Below are 23,776 nucleotides of genomic sequence, written 5' to 3' on the forward strand. Positions count from 1 at the left end.
CATTTCCACAGAAGTAAAAAACTCCAACATCCTTTCATTAAAGAGCTCTATAAATATATATGTATATATGAGTGTTACATACATTTGCATTGGTATAGGTACTGTACCATACATGCACACATACAGACAGATAAATAGATAAGAGTTTTGGGTGTTCACCTTTGGTCCATGCTCCTTATGCTTTGTCTCAAGAGCACCAAACCCCAGAGGAAAGCTCTGGATCGCGCCCATCCTTGGCGGTCGTGCCCGGAATATGCCTCTGCCTGCCCCAGTCCCATCCCCAGGCCGGCACCAGCAGGTTGGGACAGGCAGGCGTCATAGCCCGGGAGCTCCAGGGTGCCCCCACTTCTCACTGCCAGATGGGGCACGTGGCTCGTAGCCAGAGAAGGCAGGTGCCCGCGGGACGCTGAGGGGCGAGGGGAGCAGCTGGCAGGGGCTGGAGACACCCAGTTCTGCCTGCTCCGGGTAGCCTCGCTGCACGGCGCTGTCACCTGGCTCCGGCTCAGTCCCGCCGCCCAGCAGGGGCTGGGGAGCAGAGAGGAGCTGCCCTCCCTCCTCCTCCGCACTGGCCGGGATCTTCACGGAGCTGAGCCGGACCCAGTGTCCAGCCGTGCCGAGACTCTCCTGCAGGTACTCCTGGCTGCAGCTCCTGCTCGGCACGGGCAGAGGAAGGTGGCTGTCTGCTCCCAGGGCTGGGCACTGGCCTTTAAAGTAAAGCTGGAGGTGCAGGGGGAGCCATATCTGAGGTGTCTGGCTGTCCCTGTCACCTATGTAGCTGTTTCCAGTCAGTCCCACTGGCACCGGCTGTTCTGGCACATGATCCCTATCACCTGTCTCCCCATCCTTCTCCAGCCATGATGGGACCTGGGAATCCCAGGCGTGCCCCAGCTGGCTGTGGGTGCAGGATGGGTCCCTTCCCTCAGGGCAGTCTGGGCCAAACCCATTGCCACAGTAGCCACTCACATCCTGGGCAAGGCCGCGGAGGAGCTGTGGGACTGTGGTTGATGCCTGCCCAGCTGTGGATGGCCTGTGGGAGGGGAGCTCAGTCTGCAGGAACAGGGCCAGTGGGTTCTCCTCAAGCTCGAGGGGAGGCACCTCTATGGCCACACTCAGCTCGCTGTTCTGGAGAGCCTGTGAAGACACAAGCAGTGACATGGTCAGCCTCAGCCGGCCAAAGCCCTGCCAGCTTAGGGGTGAAAAACTGCTGAACACTGAGGGCTGCGCTGCCTGAGACCCCATCCTCCACTGTGATGGATGGCTGACTGATGCCCTCCACCAGTACCTTCTCCTTGGGGGACCGTGCTTCAGACAGCAGGGAAGGCACCTGGGTACCAAGATGGGCTTGGTGGTGTGAGAGTTGGAGGAAAGGAGGTGCTGAGCCCCTGCAAATGCAGGGAACCCTGGCTCGGCTATGGCTACACAGAAGGCAGAGGCTGGAGGAGGATCTTCACTCACCAGTGCTTTGGGGAGGCGCGTCTCCGGAGGGCTGGGCAAGACATGCAGCTGGATGAAGTAGAGCCCGGTCACACTCAGTAGCAGCAGCAGGAAGAAGGCACTCGGCACGGCAAGGAGCCAGGGAAAGCCTGCTGGGAGGTCACAGCAGGCTGAGGGGTCACTCAAACACATCCCTCCCAGCCCACCCTCCATCAGTGATTCTGATCCATGCCAGGCTGAGATGTTTCAGGAGGCAAGCCCAAGGCAGATGACGAGAAAGCATTGCCCTGAGAGGTCCCCACTGGGCAGCACTGGGCAACAACCCTGACCACAGTGGCTGGGGGTGAGGGGCCCACATCTACACGCAAGTTTGTGCTATGAGCAGGACCTGAGATGCAACTGTGCCAGCTGAGATGGTGAGAGTCTTCCCACCTGCAGGGCCTGCTGGAGTCACCAGGCACTGCTCAACCTCCCGGCTCCGCTCCCTTGCCATGTCTGCAGCCACCGTCCGGACACAGTACTGTGTGCTGGGCTTCAGGTGCCCAAAGGTGCAAGGCACTTCCTCACTGCTCCGTTTGCAGGGTACCTGAAAGCAGATGCGACAGGTGGCCACAGTGGCTGGAGGTGGGGTTTGTGCATGGCTCCACTGCTCTGTGCAGCCTCAGCATCGCACTTGCCCCATGGTCCCTCCAACACTCGGTTCTTTGCCCCAGGAGGTGTTCAGGTCTCAGAGCATCTCCTGAAACACCTGTGCCATCACCTTTCATCTGAACAGAACCAGTCCAGTTCTTCTTACCCAGGGGAGGGAAGGGGTCTCCTGCCTCGCTGAGGTGGGAGCCCCAGACTGGGGGTGCAGAGCACCTGACACCTGCATGCACAGCCAGGTGTGGGCAGGGCTGTGGCAAAGCCACCCCCACACCACTGCAACCTGAGATGGTGGCTTTGCTGCACCCGGAGAGCTTGTGCAAGCCTTGCAGCTCTGGACCCTGCCCAGCTACCACGCACCTGCTGGACAAGCAGGTTCCCCTCGTACAGGTGTAGCCAGTACCACAGCTTCAGCAGCACTCGGTCGACTGGCTTGTAGGAACCAGCTCTTCTCCGGTAGGGAGTGAGTGGTGTGGTGATGTTTACGCTGAGGATTTGATCCTGTAGCAGCCAGGACAACTTGGGGGGGCCAACAATTGCTGTAGGGAGAAGGGAAAAAGATAGAAAATTAAGGCCTTCAAAGGAAGGCAGGCATCTTGTTTCTCTAGAAATGATATTTTTTTGTCTGACATTCCCTTCCCAGAGCACAGAAGCTCCTTGGGTCTTGCCTGATGACACTTTGTGCTCTGAAACCAGCTCTAGGAATGGCAGCCACCAGGTCTTCATGACAGCCAGCACTGCTTCTGCCTCCTCTTCACACTGACAGACCTGCAGCACCACCGGCTCCCACTGCTGAGGCCTTACCCCTGAGCTGTCCACCAGGGCCTGGAAACCCACTGCCAAGGCCAGCAATCACTTTCTGAGTGCACCCATTTCCATGCCAGTTGGATGCAGAAGGAATGAACAAGGGAACACAAACTGCCAACGTAGAACCCATTTAGCTGCTCACACATTCAGTTTATTGCAACAACCCCTGTGATGGGGGTCAGGGCAGGGTCCTGAAAATTTTCTAGCTCCAAGAAACCACCAGGTTTTTTGGACAGAACAGCCAGTCTGTGACTGAGAAGAGGCACATTCCCACATCTGGCAAACACAATAGTCAGGGTGAGTGGATCACCAGAGGCTCTGCCCCTGCCTGCACCAGCTTCATCTTGCTGGGGCAAAATCTCCCAGACCATGACAGGGGAGAAAGGTGAGCCTTTCAAAAGGCTTCTGCCCCATCTCGCTGTGTTCCCCAGAGACCCAAATTCTCATGGTGCCTTGCTGGCCTGGGGCCTCCTATCCATGGTCCTCACCTCACTGTGTCTCCTCTGTCCTTTTGCTCTTCACCAGCCCCCCTCCAGCAGCTCTGCCCCATCCCTTTCCTCTGGTTAGGTCTCTTGGCTCTTTTCCCTCCAGTATCCTCATATGGTTTCCCACTATATCCCATCAGATCTCTCCAAGGACCCCTCCCCCCCTTGGCCCCCCAGGAAGAGCCCAGCTGGAGCAGCTCCCGGTCCTTACTGTCTCTGTACAGCTGCAGCTCGCTGGAACTGGCCCACTCGGACTGCTCACCTCTGGCCACCGCTCTCACCCGTGCCCAGTAGATATCGTGAATCCTGTCAAAATACAGCTCACACACCCAGGAGCTTCTGCTGTTCCCCCCGCAGGCATCTGCCTTTGTCCAGTTCGAGGTTCTGCCCAGGGAGAAAGCACAGGGATTGCTTCTTTTCAGCACCTTCTCAGCCCAAAGGGAAGGCTGCCCAGATGCCGCCATCCTGCCCAGGTGGAAAGTGTAGGAAAGCCCAGGTATGAGCCAACAGCATCCCAGGATGCATGAGGAGGGGTATCACCAGCAAGCTGACTCCCTCCTGGGGACAGATGGCACCTGGCACTGTGCCCTGACCTGTGCTCTCCATAATGAGAAAACACACAGTCATGGCAGGGAGAACCCACCAACCAAGGGGTTGAGGCTGTTGAGGCTCTGTGGTATGAGGGAAACTGAGGGAGTGGTGACAGCTGAGCCTCAGAGAAAGGTGACTTTGGCTGGGGGGGTCTTATCAACATGGAGAAAAGAGGATAGAGCCTTCCTTTCAGTGGTGCCTGGCAAAAGGACAAGAGGCGGCAGGCACAGGTTGAAATACAGGAAATCCCATTTAGCATAATGGAAAAAAACCCAAATCCAAAACCTCAGTCCAAAAGCAACCCCTTAGTTTGTTACTGGGCAAGTGACCAGGAAAGGGACCAAGCTGTCCAGGGAGGTTGTCCTGAAGTTGTTCAAAACCCACCAGGACACAGTCCTGAGCTGACCTTGCATGTGCAGGGGTGGGACAAGCCAACTCCACTGCTCTGTCACTCTGTGGCATTTACTGCCAGACAGCAGTCCTCCGGCTGCCAGGGGTCCCCAACAGCCTCTGCCAGGGTGTAAGAAGACCAGATCCCTTCATCCCTTCCTCCCCACCTACCTGTTCCTCCACTCCACCTCATAAGTGGCATAGCTGGGTGAGCTGGGGTCTGGCTTCCAGTGCAGCCAGACGTGGAAGTTCCGTGCCTCCAGCTTCACGTCCCGTGGACGCAGTAGCATCCCTGGAGAGGGAGGAGAGGGGCATGGGGCAACATCCTGCAGAGTCACCTTGTGGCCTGATGCACAGGTTCCCCAGCTTCAGCCCAGCATGGGCAAACACTGACTTCAAAGCAGGTGCTCAGCACCTCCATCCCCCCAGTGCCTCGCACACTGAGAGCGCCTTGTCCATGCTTCTGCCAAAGCATAGACACAGCTGACAAAACAGGAGAGACAACACCCTGACACAGCTGCTGCTGATCCTGGGGTTTTCTTTCTGTAGTGGTTTGGTTCAAAATATCCATTACTTACTTATTTTCCTTCTATGAGATAAGAATTAGGAGAAAGCAAAGCAGGCACAAAACTTAAAATTTCTGGGCATAGAGCAGTGAGAGGGGATATACATCATAAAGTCACCCCAAGACACTTTCTCATCACACCTTGATGACCACTTGGGCCCCTCCTCTTCCCAGGTACCTTCAGTAGGTGTGAGGGGTGACCCTGTGCCTCCCCCTGCCCTGCAGCCAGGGCCCCACCCCCCCAGACTGTGGTGACATCTTCAGCACTGGCTTACCCTGGAGCAGGGAGCAGCTGGCCAGGAACAGCAGCAGGCACAGGGCAGGGCTCATCCTACCACAGCCCATCCATCTGCCCCCACACTATGCTGCTGCGCCGGGGGCCACGGAAAGGGATGGGTGTGCTGGAGCTGTTTCACTACCCACAGACATGACGGGCTGCTGGGACCTGAGATTAAAAAAAGGGTATTATTCTCAGAAGCTTCAGCCAGTGGCACTGCCCCATGAAGTCCACATACCTATTATGGCATAGAGGTGTCCACAGTGGAGGGGCAGGTGCCTTCAGGGCTGTGGTGGTAAGTGAACCTGCAGGGACAGTGGACAGCTGCCACACTGCTGTGGCACTGTGCACGTGCTGCAGTGACCTTCTGTTGCACCCACCTCTGGCACCCTGTGGTGAGAAGCCATGCTGCCTTCGTCACTGGGATGTGGGTCTGAGAAAGCTTCTCACCTGATGCTCACACCACTGGGGAGGTGACTCAGCCCAGCTCTGGGCATGACTCACACTGGCACAACCTGTGACACCACTTCGAGGACACCCCCAGCCATCCCACAGCCTCCCTGGCCATGTGTGACGGCACCCACAAGGCAAAATGGGGCACAATGAGGGACCCTCTCGGGCTGTAAGAAGAAACCTCAGACTGCAAACTACAGCAGAGGCTGATCCTGCTGGACACCTGCATCTGACACCTGGCCAGTCTCTCCTTACCTTGGCCTTGCCCCACCATCAGCCACCAGGAATCTTTCCCTGCTCTTGACGGTCATGGAGGTAACCTTCCTCTCCTGGAGCAGACATGCAAAGGTTTTGAGGCCACCACACCAACCTTCTGGTTGTGGGGACACATTCCCCCGTGAAGGTGGGGAGCCCAGGGCCACCTCCAGAGGCGGAGGGGCGGAAGCACCCCTGGCCAGACGGGACACCCGCGGGGCTGGCTCACCACTGCCACTCGCTCTTCCCATTTCACATTGACTCTGCACTAATGTTACAAGTGCTACCACCTCAGCACGTGGGTACAAAACATTCCCCCCATGCTTTCTCTGTCCCTTGCAGCATTAAGAGCTTGAAACAAAGAGGAACAGTCAACAAGCAGGGACGTGCAGCTGTAAACCGTGGGCGAGGGCTGAGGTGAGACATCTGAAACATCAGAGCTGAAGCACAGGCAGTTGGTCTAGGGATTCCCCCCACCCTGAGGCCAGCAAGAGCCCTCCTGGCCTTGCAACAGAGCCTTTTGAAGGCAGCAGCATTTCTGCCTGAAGGGAGGAGTCTCCAGGACTGTTCCTGGGGTTTGTAGAGTCACAGAGCTGGGGAACTGATGGAGACCCTAGCACCGGCTGCCTGTGCAGGCAGGGACAGGGCTGTTCCCACTGCAGAAAGCAGCACAAGGGGGCCAATGCTTCCCTGAAGCAGCGAGGTTGACTGCAGACTGGTCCCTGCCAGCCCCCCTCTGAACCCCAGCACATCCGTTCCCCTTTGCCATGGCCAGAGGGAAAATCCCAGCAACCCTCCCCATATTGTGGCAATAACTGAGATTGTGGGGATTTGTCTGCATCCCCATCACACCACCCTGAAGCACCAGCACCCCCCCCCCCCCCACCTTGATCCAGCATTTTCTCTCTGCGGTATCAGGAACCCACCTTGCCCACCGCGCTCTGTTAAACACAACACCCTCAGCTCAGCAACCCCACGTTTGGCTCCGAGTGTTCACAGGAAGCATTACCACGGTCTGCTCAGCTGCCCGGCTTCCTCCAGACGGGGGACAGGTCCGTGTTATCTGTGCTACCACGCTGGGAGACGCGATTTGACTTGGGTGGTTTGTACCTCCTTTGCTGAGCCAGGGCTTGTTTTTTTCCTTCCTTGCTTCCTCGTTAGCAACGTCCCAGCTGGGCGCAGCCGCTCAGCAGTGCCCTCTGCACAGCAGGGCTGAGGCACAGCCTGTCCCAGCACGCCACCGCAGCTTCCTACGCTACCCCTGCGGGGACCATCAGTGGTGTGGGGACACAGAAGCACAAGGGTCAGGCCAGGGGTGACACATGGCAGGGCAGACACAGGTCAGGACATCCCAGCAAAACCAATACCAGGTTTTATCCTTGCCAAGATCAGTGCTACAGGCTGGACACACAGGGCTGGGGCCCCTCATTTTGCCCTGGAGAGCACAAGGGACCTGCATGTGGTTCTGCATCACCCTCAAGAGCTCCAGGCCTCTGGCTTGTGCTTGTTCTTCCCAGGAGCTGTGCAACCATTAGAAGACCAACAGAGCCACTGACAGCAGCATGTGGGGCTCATAAGCACCCTTCAGCTCTGCCAGGAGCCCAGGAGTCACTGTCAGCCTGGCCATTCCAAAACAAGAGTCCTGGAGTGGCCAAGTGCCACCCCTGGGGCCAATGCCAGCATCCCCACAGTTGTCCCTGCACCACTCCAATGGCCAGCAGCTGGGCAGCCCTGACACATCCCCGGTAGAGATGGGCTGGGGCCTGATGGGAGCTGGCAGGGTAACAGCCACGAGGAAAAGGACACACAGCCACAGTAGACTGGACAGGCTCTTTAATACTTCCCTCAATGAGAACACCTTGTGCTTGCTGCCTGCTCAGACGAGCCACTCACATTGCTGTCCATGTCCGCTCCTGGGGCAGAGGCCAGGCAGCTCAGCAGGACAGGTGGCAGGGGATGCCAGTCAGGCAGGATGATCCCTCCAGAGAGAAGGGGAAGACACAAGCAGGAAATGCTTCATCCAGTGCTGCAAATGCTCTCAGCTGTGCCTGACAGCTGCAGACACCCACCACCCCACAAAGTGCTGCTGGTGAGGCAGCCTATGGCTCCTCCAGCCCCCTCAGCCCCTCTCTCCCCCTTCTTGGTCAGGGTGGGGAGGAAGCCTGCAGGAACTTGGGAGGACTGTGGAGGCTGGCAAGCCTGGGTGCAGCAGGCACAGTCCAGCCCTGTGGGTAGGGTCAGGCCAAGGAGGACCCCCATGGGCCCAGGCAGCCCCGAGGGGTGCTGCACAGCTGGCCCCAGCAGTCTGGAAGCACATCCTCTGCCCAGCTCTCACTCAGCATTCTGAAAGCAGAAGGGTCACAGAGCTGGCCAACTCCACGGTCTGGAAGAGGTGGGTGGGTGCCCACTGCAGGCAGGATGGAGGCAGGACATCCTCAGACTGCGGCACTGGGGCTCCTGAGGGGTTCAGGGAAGGCAGGTCTCTCTGTGAGAGAGGGTGCCACAGGGATGAGAACTCCAGTGGCAACAGCCCAGCTGTTCCTGGGCTGGAGGCACCACCAGCCACCCCCAGGAGGGCACAGGGGGATGCAGAAGGAGCAGGCAGTGCCATGATGGGATCAAGCATCAGCACTTGCCATTGTCTCTGTCCCTGCCTCCCAAGGCTAAACTTTCCCCGGTAAAACCCATCCTCCAAAGGCCTTCTCCAGGTACCGGGCTACTGCCAGTGTCAAGTGATCATTGTAGGCGGCTGCCACCAGCTGGATGCCCAGTGGCAGCCCCTCGCTGCCCAGCCCCAGCGGGCACTGGGTCACCGGCAGGCCCAGGACATTGAAGATGGCTGCAAGAGAGAAGGTTGGATGGATCAGAGTGAGCACAGTGACTGGAAACCGTCGCTGCCTGGCTCTCCCACCCCAGGCAGGCAAGCTGCTGCTACACAGCACCAAGATCCTGGGAGCTGGTGCTTCATGCAGCACTGCTGAGACATGGTGACAAAGGACATCACTGGTCAGAGACTCACAGTGCCCACATCAAGGATGGCACACACCATGGCATGCCAAATATGGGACATTCCTGCCCCAGGCACCAGCCCTCCATCACTCCAAAACCAGGCAGCACTGACACTAGCACTGAGGTGTCCAGACCACATGGGACCCACACAGGGAGCCCCAGGCTGTACCCCAAGAGATGGAGGCTCTCAGGTTCCTGCTAAACTGCAGTGGCAGCTGTAACACCTCTGGGGCATGGAGGCCCCCAATATCACACACAGGAGTCAGACTTGGAAAAGGTAAAAGATGCCACACAGCAGGAAGCACAACAACCCTTGCCCCACTCTCTGGAGCAGCAAGACCCCCTTCTTTGCTGCACAGCCCACCATCAGCAATGAGAACACTCTGGGTTCAACACCCCAGCTGCCAGCCCACACTGCTGCCATGGGTGAGACCATCCTGGCAGCCCTAGCTGCAACCCCACAGGAGCCAGGGCTGCTCACCTGTGTAGGCAAAATTGAAGGGCATGCAGATGGGGGAGTGGTGCTTGGGGGCGATGGTGGGGTGCGAGGGGTAGAGGAGCACCCCATCCGGCCCCAGCAGCACCTCCATCTCCTCCTGTAGGCTCTTCCCCATGCTCACCAGCTTGGCCTTCCCACTGAGGTTGAGGTTCACCAGCTTCTCTGTCAGTCCAAGGGCTGCAGCGAAAGGTAGAAATGGGGACGAGAGCGAGTGAGAGGACTGTGAGCTGTGTGGGGCAAAAATACATTACCCAGGCACACACAGCATCCCCCGCTTCTGGTGAGGCCCCCCACGTCCCCCCCTCTCTGCCAGTAGCCACAGCAGACTGCCCCTAGCACAGCTTTGTGGGCAGCATCCCCCCAGCTCTGCCAAGGGAAAGGCATTCAGCCTGCCCCTTCCTTCCAGCTCTTCCAGGCAGTGGGGTTGAGCAGAGCTGGCAGAACGACCCCAGCACTCATTAGACAGCAGCTCGACTGCGCTAATTAGGGTTCTCTAGTACCTGCTGCTATGAAGTAAGATCAGTGCAGACCCTGACTGTTCCCTCTGAGCCTGTAGCAGTTCTGGCAGGGCTCACAGCAGGAGTGAACCCTGCCCTCAGCTCCATCATCCTCACTTCTTCTCCCACAATACCCACTACCATTTATCAAAGATCCACCCAGCTCTCTTGAGCTTGCATGTCACTCAAAGACACAGAGTGTCATTACAAAACTAGGCTGAAGCTGCTCAGGGCAAACGCTGAGTTCCTTCACTGGGCATTGGAAGGGTAATACCTGCATTTAACAACTTGCCCACCCCACCACTGCCTCTGCACCTCCCAGGGCCCCTCACAGCATTACCGATAGCTGGGAGAGTGTGAGAAGACATCCCCACGAGCCACTTCATCAGCTCCCACAGCGGCCACACTGGCTTCCCGTGGTCCCCCAGCAGGTCTGTGAATCTTTGTGCCTCCTGTAACACACCCGCTCCCCCCGTCAGCACAGCCAACATGCAGCAGGGAGGCACAGGCTGGCAAGAGACAGTGAAATTCCAGCTGTCCCATTATCCCAATGTGAGGCCTTCCTGCTTTTACACAGGAGATGCCCATCAGGAGTGCCCCACAGCTCTGACACTGATCCAGGGCAGCAGCAGGAGTATCTTTCCCTGACAGAGACAGCAAGGAGAAGGGAGAGTCCCCCAAAGCAACACCCAACTGACACGATGCAAGGGAGGCATTTCCTCCTATGATATGACCATGGGACCAGGAAGAAGGAGCAGAGGAGCCAGATAAGCCCTCCTTAGTGTGGTGGGGCTGGGCTGTTTCATCACTGCCTCTGCACCAGGAATGCACAAGTTATGATGCTCCCACAAGTTTATTTTATTACAGAACACTTTCCTGCATGCACAGAGCATAGCACAGCAGCTGCAATTCCAGGGAAAAATAACGCAGGCAGGCCTCCTGCTGGAAAGCTGCTAGTCCCCTACCTGTCCTGGCATCCCAAAGGGTGTTAATCCCAGCCTACAAGTCAGAAGACACAGCATGGGGCAAAGAGCAAGGCAGGACGTCCCCTGCTTGGTTGACATACCAACCTGCACAGAAAACGTCAATGTGCCAAAACAACCTCCCCCTCCCTATTACCACATTGCTCCTCTGCTGAGAGCCATGGCCTCATCCCACAGGAAAGCAAGGGAGAAGGGGCTGTGCAGCTTTAGGAGAAGAAAGGAGGACTGGGAGGGCAAATGGAGCAGGGAAAGCCCCTGGGCAGGTTTTGGAAGCCTACAGCTCTCCACAGCTGGCCCCGAACAGCTGATTCTTCCCTGCTCCCACCCAAGTTGTGCCTTTGCCAGCTCACTCTGACACACCTGCCCCTCGCTGTCCTTGGACGACATCATGGCTGACCAGATCTGGAAAGAATACTTCATCTTGTGGATTGCCACACGCTGAACTTGGACCCCAAGGTCATTTTCAAGGTGCTCCACCACCTGAAGGGAAGTGCAAGGATAGGTTTGTTTCCACAAGGATGTGATGCACTGCCATCAGCCCATGGAAACTACAGAGAAGAGGGTAAGGGGACCTATTCGCAAGATCTTCCCCTTGTTTCTTCTTTAGCCTTGAAGAAGAAAAAGTTCTTTCCACTTTTTAACCCCTGAAAGCACAGGACTGGGACGCAAGGCTGCCTCCCCAGTCCTTCATCCCACTGGCCCCTGCAGGAGCCACACAGAGCAGCTCTTTCCCCTCCCCAAGTTCTATCTTCAGGTTCGCCCCAGTGAGTACCATCCTCCACTGCTTCCTACCTTCTTTTGGGCCTGCAAGATTTCCTTGTCCACAGGTGACACAAAAATGGACCCGCCATCATGATCCATGCAGTGGAATTTGATTTTTTCCAGTGACACTTTTTCATTCAGTTTCAGTCTGGGAAAGGAATGGTGCTTTGTCACAAATCCATCCCCAGCTCCTTTGCAGCTGCTAGAGGTTCTAACAAGCTCGTTATGTGTCCTCAGGAGACCATGCTCTGTCCCCCAGGGAGGCAAGGTGAGAACCCGAAGACACACAGACACCTACTGCCCACAACGCATCCAGATGCTCACCCACCCCCTCTGTCCCAGCAAGTTTCTGTCAGGAAAATTCTCATCTCTCCAGAAGCACCTTGTGATTACAAACCCTGGCTGCAGCCAAGGCTGGGATTGCACAAGAGCCAGGGAAAAAATGAAGTGGTAATGGAGAGAGCAACTGTATGCAGGCTATGGCAAAAAAGAGGGCTGCCCCACGTGCTCCATCTCCGTTCTGCTCCTCACTGGCACACAGCATGCTCTTGGTTGCATGGACCAAGAACTGAAGGAACTGAACTGGCCATGATGTGGGATGGAAAACTCATTCAACAACAGGAAAAAGGCCCTGTAATACCCAGGAGGAAGGCCAGCCCTGGGAGGGGAGGAGTGTGTGGGACAGCTCACTGGTGAAGGGGGACCTATCAGTCTGCTCGTGGCTGCCGGTTCCCTGGAGCACATGGGTGGTGGGAAGGGCAGTCCCAGAGGCCAAGGTCCTGCTGAAGCCAGGAGCAGAGGAAGGAAATCAGTAATAAGCAAACTGGGTGGGGTGCAGACCTGTCTCGTACAAAGGACTAATACACTGTGAGAGCTGCCGACTCCAGCTCAGCAGCTGGGAGCAGCGGGAACAACTCACTTGCTGACCCCGGGACCGGCCATGACTCTCAGCATAAGCTCCAGGTCCTCTGCGTAGCGGCACATGGGCCCTGTGCACAGGTAGCTGGTCCGCACGCCTTGAGCGTTTGGGAACTGGCCATCGTTGGGCACCACCCCTAAGAGCAGAGATGTCAGGTACCACGCCAAGTATCATCTCCAGACAGGGCAGCCCTGCTGGGGGTCTTTGGGTACAGGGAGGAAAAGCACCCAGTCAGTACACTGAAAGCCAGAGAAACACCCAGCAGATCCCAACCTTGTGAAAACATCCCATTCTGAGGATACAATACTTGGGTAAACCCCCCCCCTGTCTCCCACGTGCCTGGCATTCTATCACCAAAAGCTTCCCAGCTGCCAGGCCCAGCTGTGCTCCCTCAACTGGCTTGTCCCATGCAAGGAGTTACCTGACTCCTTACAGCAATCCCACCAGTCACCAGCACAGAGGTGTCCTGAATGGGTTCATCCCACAGCCCCCATTCCACCTCATGGCATTTCTGCTGGCAGGGAGGAGGAGGAGACCCCAACACCGACCCTACCTGTCGTGGGTTTATGGCCAAAGACTCCATTGAAGAAGGCAGGCATCCGGATGCTGCCGCCGATGTCAGAGCCCACACCTATGACTGAGCAGGCAGCTGCCAGGACACTGCCCTCCCCACCTGCACAGGACAAAAGATGGCAAAACCCCACAGGTTTATGGTGCAAGTCATCCAGCAAAGCAGGAGAACCTCACAGTGAGGGTGGGGGCCTAAAAAGCAAGAGGGATGGGGGGCACCTTGGCTTTCATGATAGCTGGGGGACAGCCAGAGAATGCGGGCCAAAGGGATTTTCCTGCTGAACTACGACAGAGCAAACTGAAGCAATGCCAGACGAAACACCCAAAAGAGGCAAAGTAGCTGGACCTCCCAATAGCCTACAGTGGTACCCAGGAAAGAGGCCTGCAAGCTCTGCAAGAGCCCAGGGACACATTAATAGCTGCGTGCAGAGACTTGGAACTCTTCCCTTGCTGTATTTTAACCTGTCACTCGTGCAGGACTGTGCTGAGGTGCCAGGGTTCACCTGAGCTGCCGCCGACAATCCTCTGCAGGTCGTAAGGGTTGTTGGTCCGCCCGTAGACCCTGTTGCTGGACTCGTACCACATGCAGAGCTCGCTGCAGTTGGTGACACCCAGCGGGATGGCACCCGCTTGCTTCAGCCGCGACACCACTGTGGCATCTGAGGTGGCGACCACGTTACGACGGTTGACCAAGCCAGAGGTGTTGGGCATCCCTGTGGTGCCAAGGTCAACAGGAGGGAGGCATCAGGGCCAGTGCCCCCAGATGATCCTGGTCTGCAGGAAGCAGGTTCCCAGTGAGGGCTGCTCCTCTGAGGCACCACAAGCTCTGCAGCACCTGTGTGCTACAATAGAACACAAAAGCAGAAGCCCGGGCAGAGCTTTGTGCAAAGCAGGGAAAGGGAAACTACTTCCCTCCAAGCACCTGCCACAGCCACCCACCACTCTGGGGAGCACTTGGCCAAGAGGGAGCAAATCACGACCTGGAGAAACACAAAGATAAACTCACCGTACAGAGAAAAGGCCTCCTTAACGGTGATGGGAACCCCCAACAAGGGAAACTTCTCCTCCAGGTAGTCATTGCCAGGGCCCTCTGAAAGCAGCTTATCGACCTGCTGGGCTTCCTGCAGGGCCTCCTCAAACCTGCAACAAGGCACCCGGCGATGTTCTGGCGCTGGATCAGAGAGGAGGGGGTCCCCGCAGGGCGGGCGGACCCCAAGTGCGGCAGGAGCTTGTGAGGGAAGCCTGGTCTTTGCCGGAGCCGGGAGCATCCCGGCCGAGCAGCCGCCGGGCGCTCAGCACGATGCTGCTGCGGTGGCAGCGCGGGGATCCCCGAGCCCCTGGCGTGGCGCAGCGGCCTGGCCTGGGGCCCGAAGGGAGGCAGGCGGAGAGCCACTGTCTCCTCGACCGTGCCGTCTACCCCCAGCTCACCTGTCCTTAACCACGGCATTGATGAGGTGATTCACCTCCTTGATCCTCTGCACGTACGCCTCCACCACCTCGATGCATGTCACCTGGGCAGGGGCACAGCGGGAACCGCCGTCAGGCGCGGCCGCTGGGCGGCGGAGAGCGGGACCCTCGCTGTCCCCTCGCCGTGCCCCCGCCGTGCCCCGCTGTTCCCCCGCTGTCCCCCCGCTGTCCCCTCGCCGTGCCCCGCTGTCCCCCCGCTGTCCCCCCGCCGTGCCCCCGCTGTCCCCCCGATGTCCCCCCGCTGTCCCCCCGCCGTGCCCCGCTCCCCCCTCCCCGGGGCGCGGGTGGTACCTGCCGCGCGCGGAGCAGCGCCGCCAGGCGCCGCGCGGGCAGCAGCAGGAGCGCGCGCTGCGGCGGCGGGACGGCGCGCGCGGGGCCGGCGCGCGGCGGCGGCAGCAGCGCGAGCAGCGCGAGGCAGGCGCGCGACAGCAGCCGCAGCAGCAGCGCGAGACAGCGCTCCGCGCGCGACAGCGCCATGGCTGCACTGCGCGCGACGCCGCGCGACGCCCCGCCCCGCCCCGCGCGGAAGTGACGTCAGGGAGACGCACCGGCCGCGTTGCCGTGGCGACCGTGCCGCCGCGGCCCGGGCCGGGGATCGTCGCGGTGCCGCGGCGTGCGCGGGGCCTCACCGGGCCGGACCTCCCCGGGAGCGCAGCGGTGCCCGCGGGGGCGGAGGGACGGGCGGCCTCGCCCACCTTCTGTCTCGCTGCGCGGCGCTCAGCCCCGCTCTGCCCGCCCCGGGCCGGCCCGCTCCTCTGCTCCGGGACGAAGGCGACGGATCGGGGGCGCACACCGCAGCCGAGCTGTGCTGGTGCGAGGTGACAGCGGCGCTCTCGCGGGTTAGCGAAACACGCCCCGGGCAGGGGCTGCACTGACAGCCTCACCTGGACAGGTGCGGCCGCAGTCTGAGGCGCCGGGGCTGAGCCCACGGCCGCAATGACTCCGGGCTGCCCGCGCCGACCTCCTGCGCTGGACTGTGAAGGAGACGCTTCCCTTTCCTGCAGAGGTTGCCCGTCCCCATCCAAAAGCCTGTCTTCAGGGTCAGGCTGTGCACACAAACGCTGTGTCGGGTGTTACCTACCTATTGGACATTAACAACCATCAGTTTAACGTTGACATCAAATTGTAATGTTCTTTTGCATTATAAACACCGAGCCTCATTCTCAAGCTTTCCCCTTGCTATTATCACACTTCTTTTTAAACATGCTCTGAGGTGTTCAGGTGCTTGATTATGGAAACTGCAAGAGTACTCTATAATCCTCAACTCTCAGGGCAAAAGAATTGGTAATGCTGGGGAAAAAAATCATGTATTTTAAAGCAAGGATTTAAGCAGCATGTGAGTGGGCCTTACTGCATCTCTTCCACATAGTTGGCAATTGAATTATCAGTGCAAAGCAAGGCTACAAAGGGATACATTTCTTGTGAAAATCTTTTATGACTGCAAAGTCAACACATCAGCATTTATAGAACAATCTGCAGCACACCCACCCTGGAAGGCCATCGGCTGACCTCTGTCCCCTAAAACCTAAGCTGACATTGAAGTAATCTTGATAGTAGTTCTTTTTTCATAATCTTATCAAAAAGACTCTTTGCTCCCTGCCTGATGGGAGAGGAGAGGAGAGGAGAGGAGAGGAGAGGAGAGGAGAGGAGAGGAGAGGAGAGGAGAGGAGAGGAGAGGAGAGGAGAGGAGAGGAGAGGAGAGGAGAATGAAAATGGAAAAAATGGAAAAAATGGGATACAAGGTACTCTAGAAATAAAGCACTAAGGTCTGAAAACCTAAGGTTGAAGTGATTTGGGCTGTTTTTCAGTTACTATAACCAGCCAACCGAGCAAACACCACCCTGCATGCACACTAAGAAGCCAGTTAACGCCAATCTGATTGCCAAGAGCATGGTGACTGGAAATACAGAATGAAGCTCACCCATTCAGACCTGTCCCACCAAGGGACACCAGCTGCTTAGAAGAAAAACATGTTTCTGGGTCTTGCACTCCAGGAGTTTATGCTTGTCATTATTCTCAGTCATTTCATTACTACCAAAGGCTTAAAAAGCCACAAGAGGTTATCAAGGACACATGGAAAGCTGGAGTGCTTCTGCCGGCTGTGTGGATGTGTGTTGTAACCACTAATTGCCCGGGAAGCCATGGAACAGGCTTGGCAGCCGAGTGCGAAGCTGGTGGGAAGAAGAGGCGTGCGCTGATTGGCAATACTGCAGTCTGGCTGCCTTCACAGCTTTCTCCAAAGCTCTTCTGGATCTAGTCCCCAATGCATAAAAAATACCTTTTTGGAAATTGAAAGAAGAAAAAGAACCTGATAGCACAATTCTTTGTGAAAGGAGTCCTTTAAATCTTATCCTTAAAATAAAGCTTCCAAAGAAACCTGGGATTTGTGCAGCACACTGCTGGGGTGGGGTGGAGTGGGAAGGGATGTTTAAAGGTTCAGTTTTAAACACAGTAACTCAGATGCTTAATTCCTAGGTGATCCCAGATAAAAACCCCTGAATTTGATGGCAGTTCCTCCAAGCCAGATCCACCACAGAGGGATTCTGTGCTCCGCGTTTCCATCACCTGTCTTCTTGTGTGCTGGCCCAGGAGCTGTTGGGTGCCCGTGCTGCTCACTCAGGGCTTGCAGAGAAAGAGCTCCGACCTCACCTTGTTCTTGCTGTGGTCACGGGGCCTGGTGGGGCACAGGAGGTCCCCAGCCTCAATACCTCATTCCCGGAAGGGCAGGAGGGCCCCGAGGGGATCCCCTGCTGCCCGTGTGGGAACACAGCAACTGGCACTGCCAAGGTCTTGGGCTCTCTCGATACAACACTGCCATGAGGTCACCGCCCACAGACCCACCAGCAGGGCAGCTCAGGGCTCTCCCAGCTCGCCCTCGGTTCCGGCACAGCTGCAGCAAGGCTGGGCCAAACCAAGCCTTGCACCGCACAGCTGCCAGACACACTGCCCTGGAAGCAGCCAGAGCCGCCTGCAGCCGGGGGACAGCCTCCCTTCCGAGCAGGGTGGTGGGACGGGGAACATGGGTGTCATGGGGCTTCTGCTGCTGCCGCCGCAGCGATGGTGCTGAGCACCTCGGGGTCGGGACCGTGCCACGGGAGGTCGCTCTGCCACCGCCGATCGGTGGCCCTGGCCCTGCCCCGCAGGGCCGCAGCTGTTCCTCTGCACGGAGCCAGGGTACACTGTGTTCACTCCGAGTCCTTGATTAAACAAAATGTTTATGCGTGCCTCTGCTCCAGCAAACATCTTGGCGGCTGCGCGAAGCCTGTTCGCTGCTGCTGCTCCAGCTGCACTGGAATTGGGGCAGGGTCTGTGCGATGCTTCAGCTGCTAGCTGGCCTTCCTAGGATGGTCCCGACTCCAGGAATACCCCACCTCCCCCCGGTCCCTGCACCCCCAGTTCCATTGTGAGGGACCTTGTCTGCTGGGGAAGGCTGTGCCCTGGAGCCTCTTGGTGCCAAGGGGAGCTGCTGGCCCTTTTGAAAGGCCGGGGGGGCGGGCCATGCTTTGCCTCTTTACTCTGAGGGAGTGACACCCACCCCACAAACCCACCACCCATTTCCCACCTGAGCAGGGCTTTGAGGTACATCTTGAGATTTCAAGAGCAGCTAAGACATTGCCTGGGCTCCATGGTGCCTCCAGCAGAGCAGAACACTGCCACTGTGCCTTCTTGACATCCTGCTGCTGCACCCAGTGATCATGGCCATGTACAGCACCATGGAGTTAGGTGGGCATAGTCAGCCCTGGCCGGGGCAACTGCAGGGCTCGGACTGGCTCCCAGGGCTGGCCTGATTGCAACTCCACGTTCCCTGTCCTGTCCAGCCAGTGTCATCCAGGATGTGCCTGCTTTCTTCCCTGCCTGAGGGGACTGTGTCAGCTGTACACATTTGAAGTTAACTGGGCACAGGCTGGCCCTGCTGTGTCATCTCTCAGGCATCATGCAGCCGCTGGTCTATGCCTGCAGGGCAGCCCTCAGCCAGATGTGCTGTCATCACATTCATGCTGTTACTCCAGCTGATACCTCCAAAACCCTTGGAGGAAGTGGGGTGACTCCCTCCCCAAGCCATATACCCTGGGAGGATGGAGCAGCATGCCCTGGCTGAGTGGGGAACCAGCATGTTGAGGTCATTTACAACCCTGCCAGTTGAGACCAAAGGAAGTGTTCTGCAGGACTGAGAGAGGACCAAGACCAAAGCTCACAGCTCCATCCTTGAACTCAGGAGGCCAGAAAGGAGAAGGTGCTGATGGCCACTCAGACGATACCAACACACACTGGACTCCCAGCCTGGAGTGTTTCCCAAGAGCATGGGCTTTCAGCAGAGCCAGTTGCCCAAGTGGTTTGCATGCCCCTGCCAGGCTGTGTGCCATGGTTCTTGCGAAACAGTGTTGATAAACACTCCAGGGCATGCCAAGTCCTGCAGAATGACAGCTGATGTTCCCGGGCTATAAGGAGTGCCTGCACAGTGAGAGGAATTTTCCACTCCTCTGTGGCAAGCATGTCTGACCCTGCTGGGAGTCTGTCCCCAGCAAGGCAGAGATTATCTGCTGGTGTCCCAGCTGGCTTGTCAGGCCCAATAAACCGCCCATGCAAGGGCTGTCCTTAGGCGGACAGCAAAGCAAGGGGTGGTTGGGTTTCCTGGGGCATGGTGGCACCCTACAGGGCTGGGCTGGGGTCCCACTATCCCCAATGAGACCCCACCACCCCTATTTCACCATGGGGCCATTCTTGTGTCCTGGCAATGAACTGCCCCTTAGCTTCCCCTTTCCAAGCACATGGGCCAGGTTCGGGTGAGCCATAGGCTGCTCCATTCCCTGTCCCAAGGACTTGCCTTCCTGTGATTCTTGTCCTCTTTCCATATGCCCTGAGGGCAATGGGGGACCCTTGGCAGGGCCCTCCAGGCTGCCTGGATCAGCTCTGCCCAGGTGTGTCTTCTAGCAAGTTGGAAATGCCTCAAAGATCACCAGGTTTGTGGTATGAAGAGGGTGTGCTTGGTCCTGTGCTGGCCAATGTTTGGTAATTAGCATGTGAAAGCCCAGTTTGATTTGACCAGTGTGTCCTGGAGCTGCAGTTCCTTTTGTCCACCCTGCCATCCCACTGTGCTCTCAACAGAAGCATGAAAAGCTCATGCCAGGCAGCATAGCCCTGGACAATGCACCTGTGCACAGTGCCACATGTGTCCCTGTCCCCCAAAGCAGCCTGGCACATGCTGTACCATCAATGGCACAGTAGCTAAACATCAGCCAACACCTGGAGAGAAAGGGGAGAGTCACAGGTCCTTTCCTTCCTTCCTTCCTTGCTTCCTCTCTGTTTCTCTTTCTCTTTCTCTTTCATTCCTTTCTTCCTCTCTTTTGCTGCCACCTGGACATGCCCCTGCTGCCACCCTGGTGCTCCCTTGCTTATCCTTCTGGCATCTGGGTTAGCAGCAGCCGAGATGCTCACAGCCCAGGCCTGCTCGTACCATTTCACACCTGGCTGCTGCCCTGTGCTATGCGTGGTGGCTATCCCAGCTCAGCTGGGCTGTGATAGAGCAGCACCACTTGCTCTCACTGATCAGGGTCCCCTGTCCCTTCCCATGTCCCTGCAGGCTCCAGGCCAGTGGCTGCTGGACCAAGGCACTGTGGGAGCCAAGACAGTGTGATGGGATGCACTTGCTGAGGGTCCTGCTGGGAGCACACCCTGGGAATGGGCACATGCAGGGGTCTGTTGCTGTGTGGGAACTTGTGCTTTGGATGGAGACAGTGGCAAGAGGAAGAGGGACTTACGGTTTGCTCATGGCAGCAGACACAGGAACACTGCTGTCTCTTGGCTCCAGTTTGTGGCATCGTGGCTTGTGCATGTGGGCAGAGGTGGCAGTTGCAGTGCAGCTTTTGGTGCCGGCACCTCTCCACTGGGGAGAGACAGAGCTTGGGCAAAAGGCAGCAGCAGCGGCAGTGAACCCCATCCTGCCCCCGGGTGTTTGGGACATGCTGTTCTCTCAAGCGATGATAAGGACAATCAATAATAAAAGCTGGCAGATGGAACGCAAGCCTGGCCTCCAGCCAGCGACCTTCAGGAGCTGGGTTACTGGAGCAGGCGCAGGAGTTTTGGCAGTGGCCAGAGCAGCGTGGCGTCGGGAGCCAGTGCAGGGTAAACACGGCTGCTGCAGCGTTCGGACAGCGCTGCCCGAGCGCATGGCTCGGCCACCAGCCCCCTGGCATGCAGCCTGATAGCACCGGGCATCGCGGCAGCTCAGGCACACGCTGTGCACCTTGGTAACGAGCTGGGACAGTAACAAAACTCCACGGAGCGCAGGGCTGCGTGCGCTGCTGTCCCCGATCGCCACGGCCATGCACATGCGCTGGGGAGGCACAGCCGGCCGAGCCTCCTGAGTAACCCTGAGCGCTTACATAACCACTTGCCCGCACAAACCACTGCACAAACATGACCCACTCACAGCCGATCTCAGCAAGATCCTGATAAAGTAGAAAAACAGCAACCCCAGCCCAGTGCCTGGACACAGCTGGCCCAGGCTGCTTGGGGCTGTGACGTGAGAAGGTCGGCAGTGTCCTTGCCAAGCAGCTGTGGGGCTCCAGTGCTGCGTAACAGCCTGGAAGGTTCGAGCTGGCCCAGCGCCCACACGGGCGTCTGCCTTCCAGCAGGTTCTGGCTCTTTCTGAGCTTCTTGGAGCTGCAGCGAAGCTCAGGGTTTTGCAATTTTTGAGGAGACAAAGGGCTGTGGGGCCACACACAGTAACACCTCCTGTCCCAAGTGGAGAGTCCTTTTGCCCCCGGGGACAAAACAGCCTTTGGGGCTGGTGGGGGAAGATGCAGAGGATCTCAGCCTTAGGTTGGACTGTCCCTGCCTGGTGGAGACCCAGGCTGTTTCTTTCTTTGCTGTCCAAAGAGCACTTCTTTCTCCTGAACATAGATGTGACAAGGGATTCGGGATGTGCTATCTCATGTCGTCTGTTTTGGGGACAGGGCAGCATCACTCCCATCAGTACTCTCAGTGGGGGGATTCTGGCCATGGCACTGGTACTCCACAGTGCTGGCAAGCACTGTATCTCTCACATTCTTCTCTCCCCCTCATGGGGCCTGGTCCCTATCCCAAGCCTGAATGTGACACCGGCTGACTTCAGCTCTGTCAGCTCCATCTGGCAGTTTCTGCACTGCTATGGCTATGTGTGACCCTCTCTGGTCACCCTAAGGTCCCGTCCCATTAACTTCCCTTCAGCAGAAGTCCCTCCCTATGCCTCTGCACCTCACCTGCCCAGGGCTGCAGCTGGACCAGCACAGGGACCTCCCCACTGGCACCACACGGAGGAGCTGCCTTGGTTGGGCTCTGGAGCCGTGAAGGCTGCCGCTGGCATGGTTGGGAAGATATCGGCATCATGGCTCCCTTGTGGAAGACCAAGTCTTGCACAGCACAGCTGTGTGGGAGAAGAGGAGCTTGCTCCTGTGTGCAGCATGGGGCAGTGGGTGCTCCAAGGCATGTGCTTCCCCATCCGGATTGGGAAGCCCTTCTTATTGGCATCTCCTGCCCTGCACATTGCTCCCCTTCCTCTGGGCATGCAAAGCAGGACAACTTCTCCAGCCCTTTGAGTGTCTGTGGCAAAGACCCACTGAGAAAAGCCTAAAAATAACCTAGAAGTAGTGGAGGAGGAAAAAAAAAGGGGCTCTTTATTGCTTAGCCAACAGGAGAACCAGTCGTTGCCTGGCAAAAATGAGAGAGGAACTGGGAGTTAAAATAACATCCACTCGCAGGGAGCCAGCCCAGGCGGCCACGTTCCCAGGTCTCCTGCGGGCTGGAGCAATGTGCTGCCGCCTGCGTGGGCCGAACGCGTGGGAACTGTGTTCCTGAGCCACATCCAAGATCTGCGCCCCGCCAAGCTCCCAGTGGGGATGCAGGGACCCCTCCCTACACCAGCAGGATGCTCTCCACCACTGCCAGGACAGCTGCCTGTGGCCCCAGGAGTCATTCCCCTGTGGAGGATAGCAGGATGGGGTTTGTCCCGATATACTGGGTATAGCTGGTGCCACTCACAGCAGGTTCGGGCTGCTGGGTTTCCAGCAGCTGCTGGGATGGGGAGCAGGGATGTGGCTGGGGAAGCCTGGGAGAAACAACCAGAGCAAGGGGAGTCAGGCTGTGCGTGTTCCCTTCCTGGGTCTGTCCCAGCTGTGACTAGCCTGCTCACTATGACAGCACCCTGGGTCTGACCTGAGAGAATCGCTGCTGCCTCACCAGGTTTCGCTGTGGGAATGGGCAGCTTTTCACAGTGAGTGGGGGAACCAACCCCATTCATAGCAACCAGGCATGCAGACTGTGGATGCCTGTGGCTTTCACTTGGAAGGTGCTGAAAGCAATCAGAAAACAGCGTTATATAAAAAATCATTTACAGAGTCTAGTCAAGTGGATCCAGCATAAGCCCAGCACATCCCGTCCCTCCTGTGGCATGCAAGGCCAGTTCCCTGGGGCAGAAGCAGCTTGCCTAGCACAGCCAACAGCTTTGCTGGGCCCTCCCCATCATGGAGAGCAGCAAAGCCAAGTGCTCCCCATGTCAGGAATCTCTCTTCTGCTTGACCTCAAACACACCTGCAGACCTAGAATAGCAGAGGTGGCTCTGACGAGCCCAGCTGCAGCAGTGATAGCTTATCTGCCACTCAGTGCTGTGCTCCTCCAGTAGAGCAATGTGACTGCAAAGTGGTAAATAAAACACTCCGGGCTCTGCTCCTCCTCAGCACACAGCAGCCGGATCCCTTAGGGGTACCACTGTTGTGATGTTCACACTGGCCAAGTCCTGCCTTTGCGAAGCTGTTCCTGAGCCCACAGGGAGCAGTCTGGGTGGCTCTGCCCTCCCACAATCAGGAAAGCCCAGAGAACTGAGTATTGTGACTGCTTTGGAGGAGTCTTGTGGGTGGGAGGAGGGGGTCTTGAGACTCCTGAAGGACTTGGGACTTGTGACTGAAGGACTGGGCAGACTCCATGAAACAGTGCCTGGTTCCTGGTCCTCAGACCTAGGATCAGGCCCTCACCACACTCCCTTGGACAGAGGCAAAGCCTGTGCTAGTGATTTGGCCTCAGCCCAACCTTGTATTTGACCCTGTAGTTTCTTGGAAGCTCCCAGTTGCTGCTGGGAACTGGGACCCTGTATCACTGGTTGCAATGCTTCAGCAGCTGGAAGGGAGGTGTGAT

The 23,776-nt window shown here is 57.6% G+C and overlaps 1 protein-coding gene and 1 long non-coding RNA gene across 2 annotated transcripts; both read right to left on the bottom strand.

Moving 5' to 3' along the window:
* Positions 1 to 7,735: 7,735 nt before the first annotated feature.
* On the bottom strand, positions 7,736 to 15,085 carry FAAH2 (fatty acid amide hydrolase 2; the record flags this gene model as incomplete). Its single annotated transcript, XM_082289191.1, has 11 exons — positions 7,736 to 8,741; positions 9,393 to 9,587; positions 10,248 to 10,359; positions 11,251 to 11,370; positions 11,683 to 11,800; positions 12,572 to 12,707; positions 13,125 to 13,244; positions 13,645 to 13,854; positions 14,148 to 14,281; positions 14,570 to 14,652; positions 14,900 to 15,085. The coding sequence occupies 11 exons, from the start codon at positions 15,083 to 15,085 to the stop codon at positions 8,566 to 8,568; spliced, it is 1,590 nt and encodes a 529-aa protein (XP_082145317.1). The 3' UTR covers positions 7,736 to 8,565.
* A 472-nt stretch (positions 15,086 to 15,557) lies between these two features.
* On the bottom strand, positions 15,558 to 20,492 carry LOC309577292. The gene is made up of 3 exons (XR_014226748.1): positions 20,368 to 20,492; positions 16,530 to 16,886; positions 15,558 to 15,689 (listed from the first exon to the last, which is right to left on the bottom strand). It is a non-coding gene; the product is annotated as an uncharacterized lncRNA (long non-coding RNA).
* Positions 20,493 to 23,776: the final 3,284 nt, after the last annotated feature.

This window comes from Coloeus monedula (genome assembly GCF_965178545.1).
Source record: "Coloeus monedula genome assembly, chromosome: 12".
Classification (NCBI taxonomy): Eukaryota; Metazoa; Chordata; class Aves; order Passeriformes; family Corvidae; genus Coloeus; species Coloeus monedula.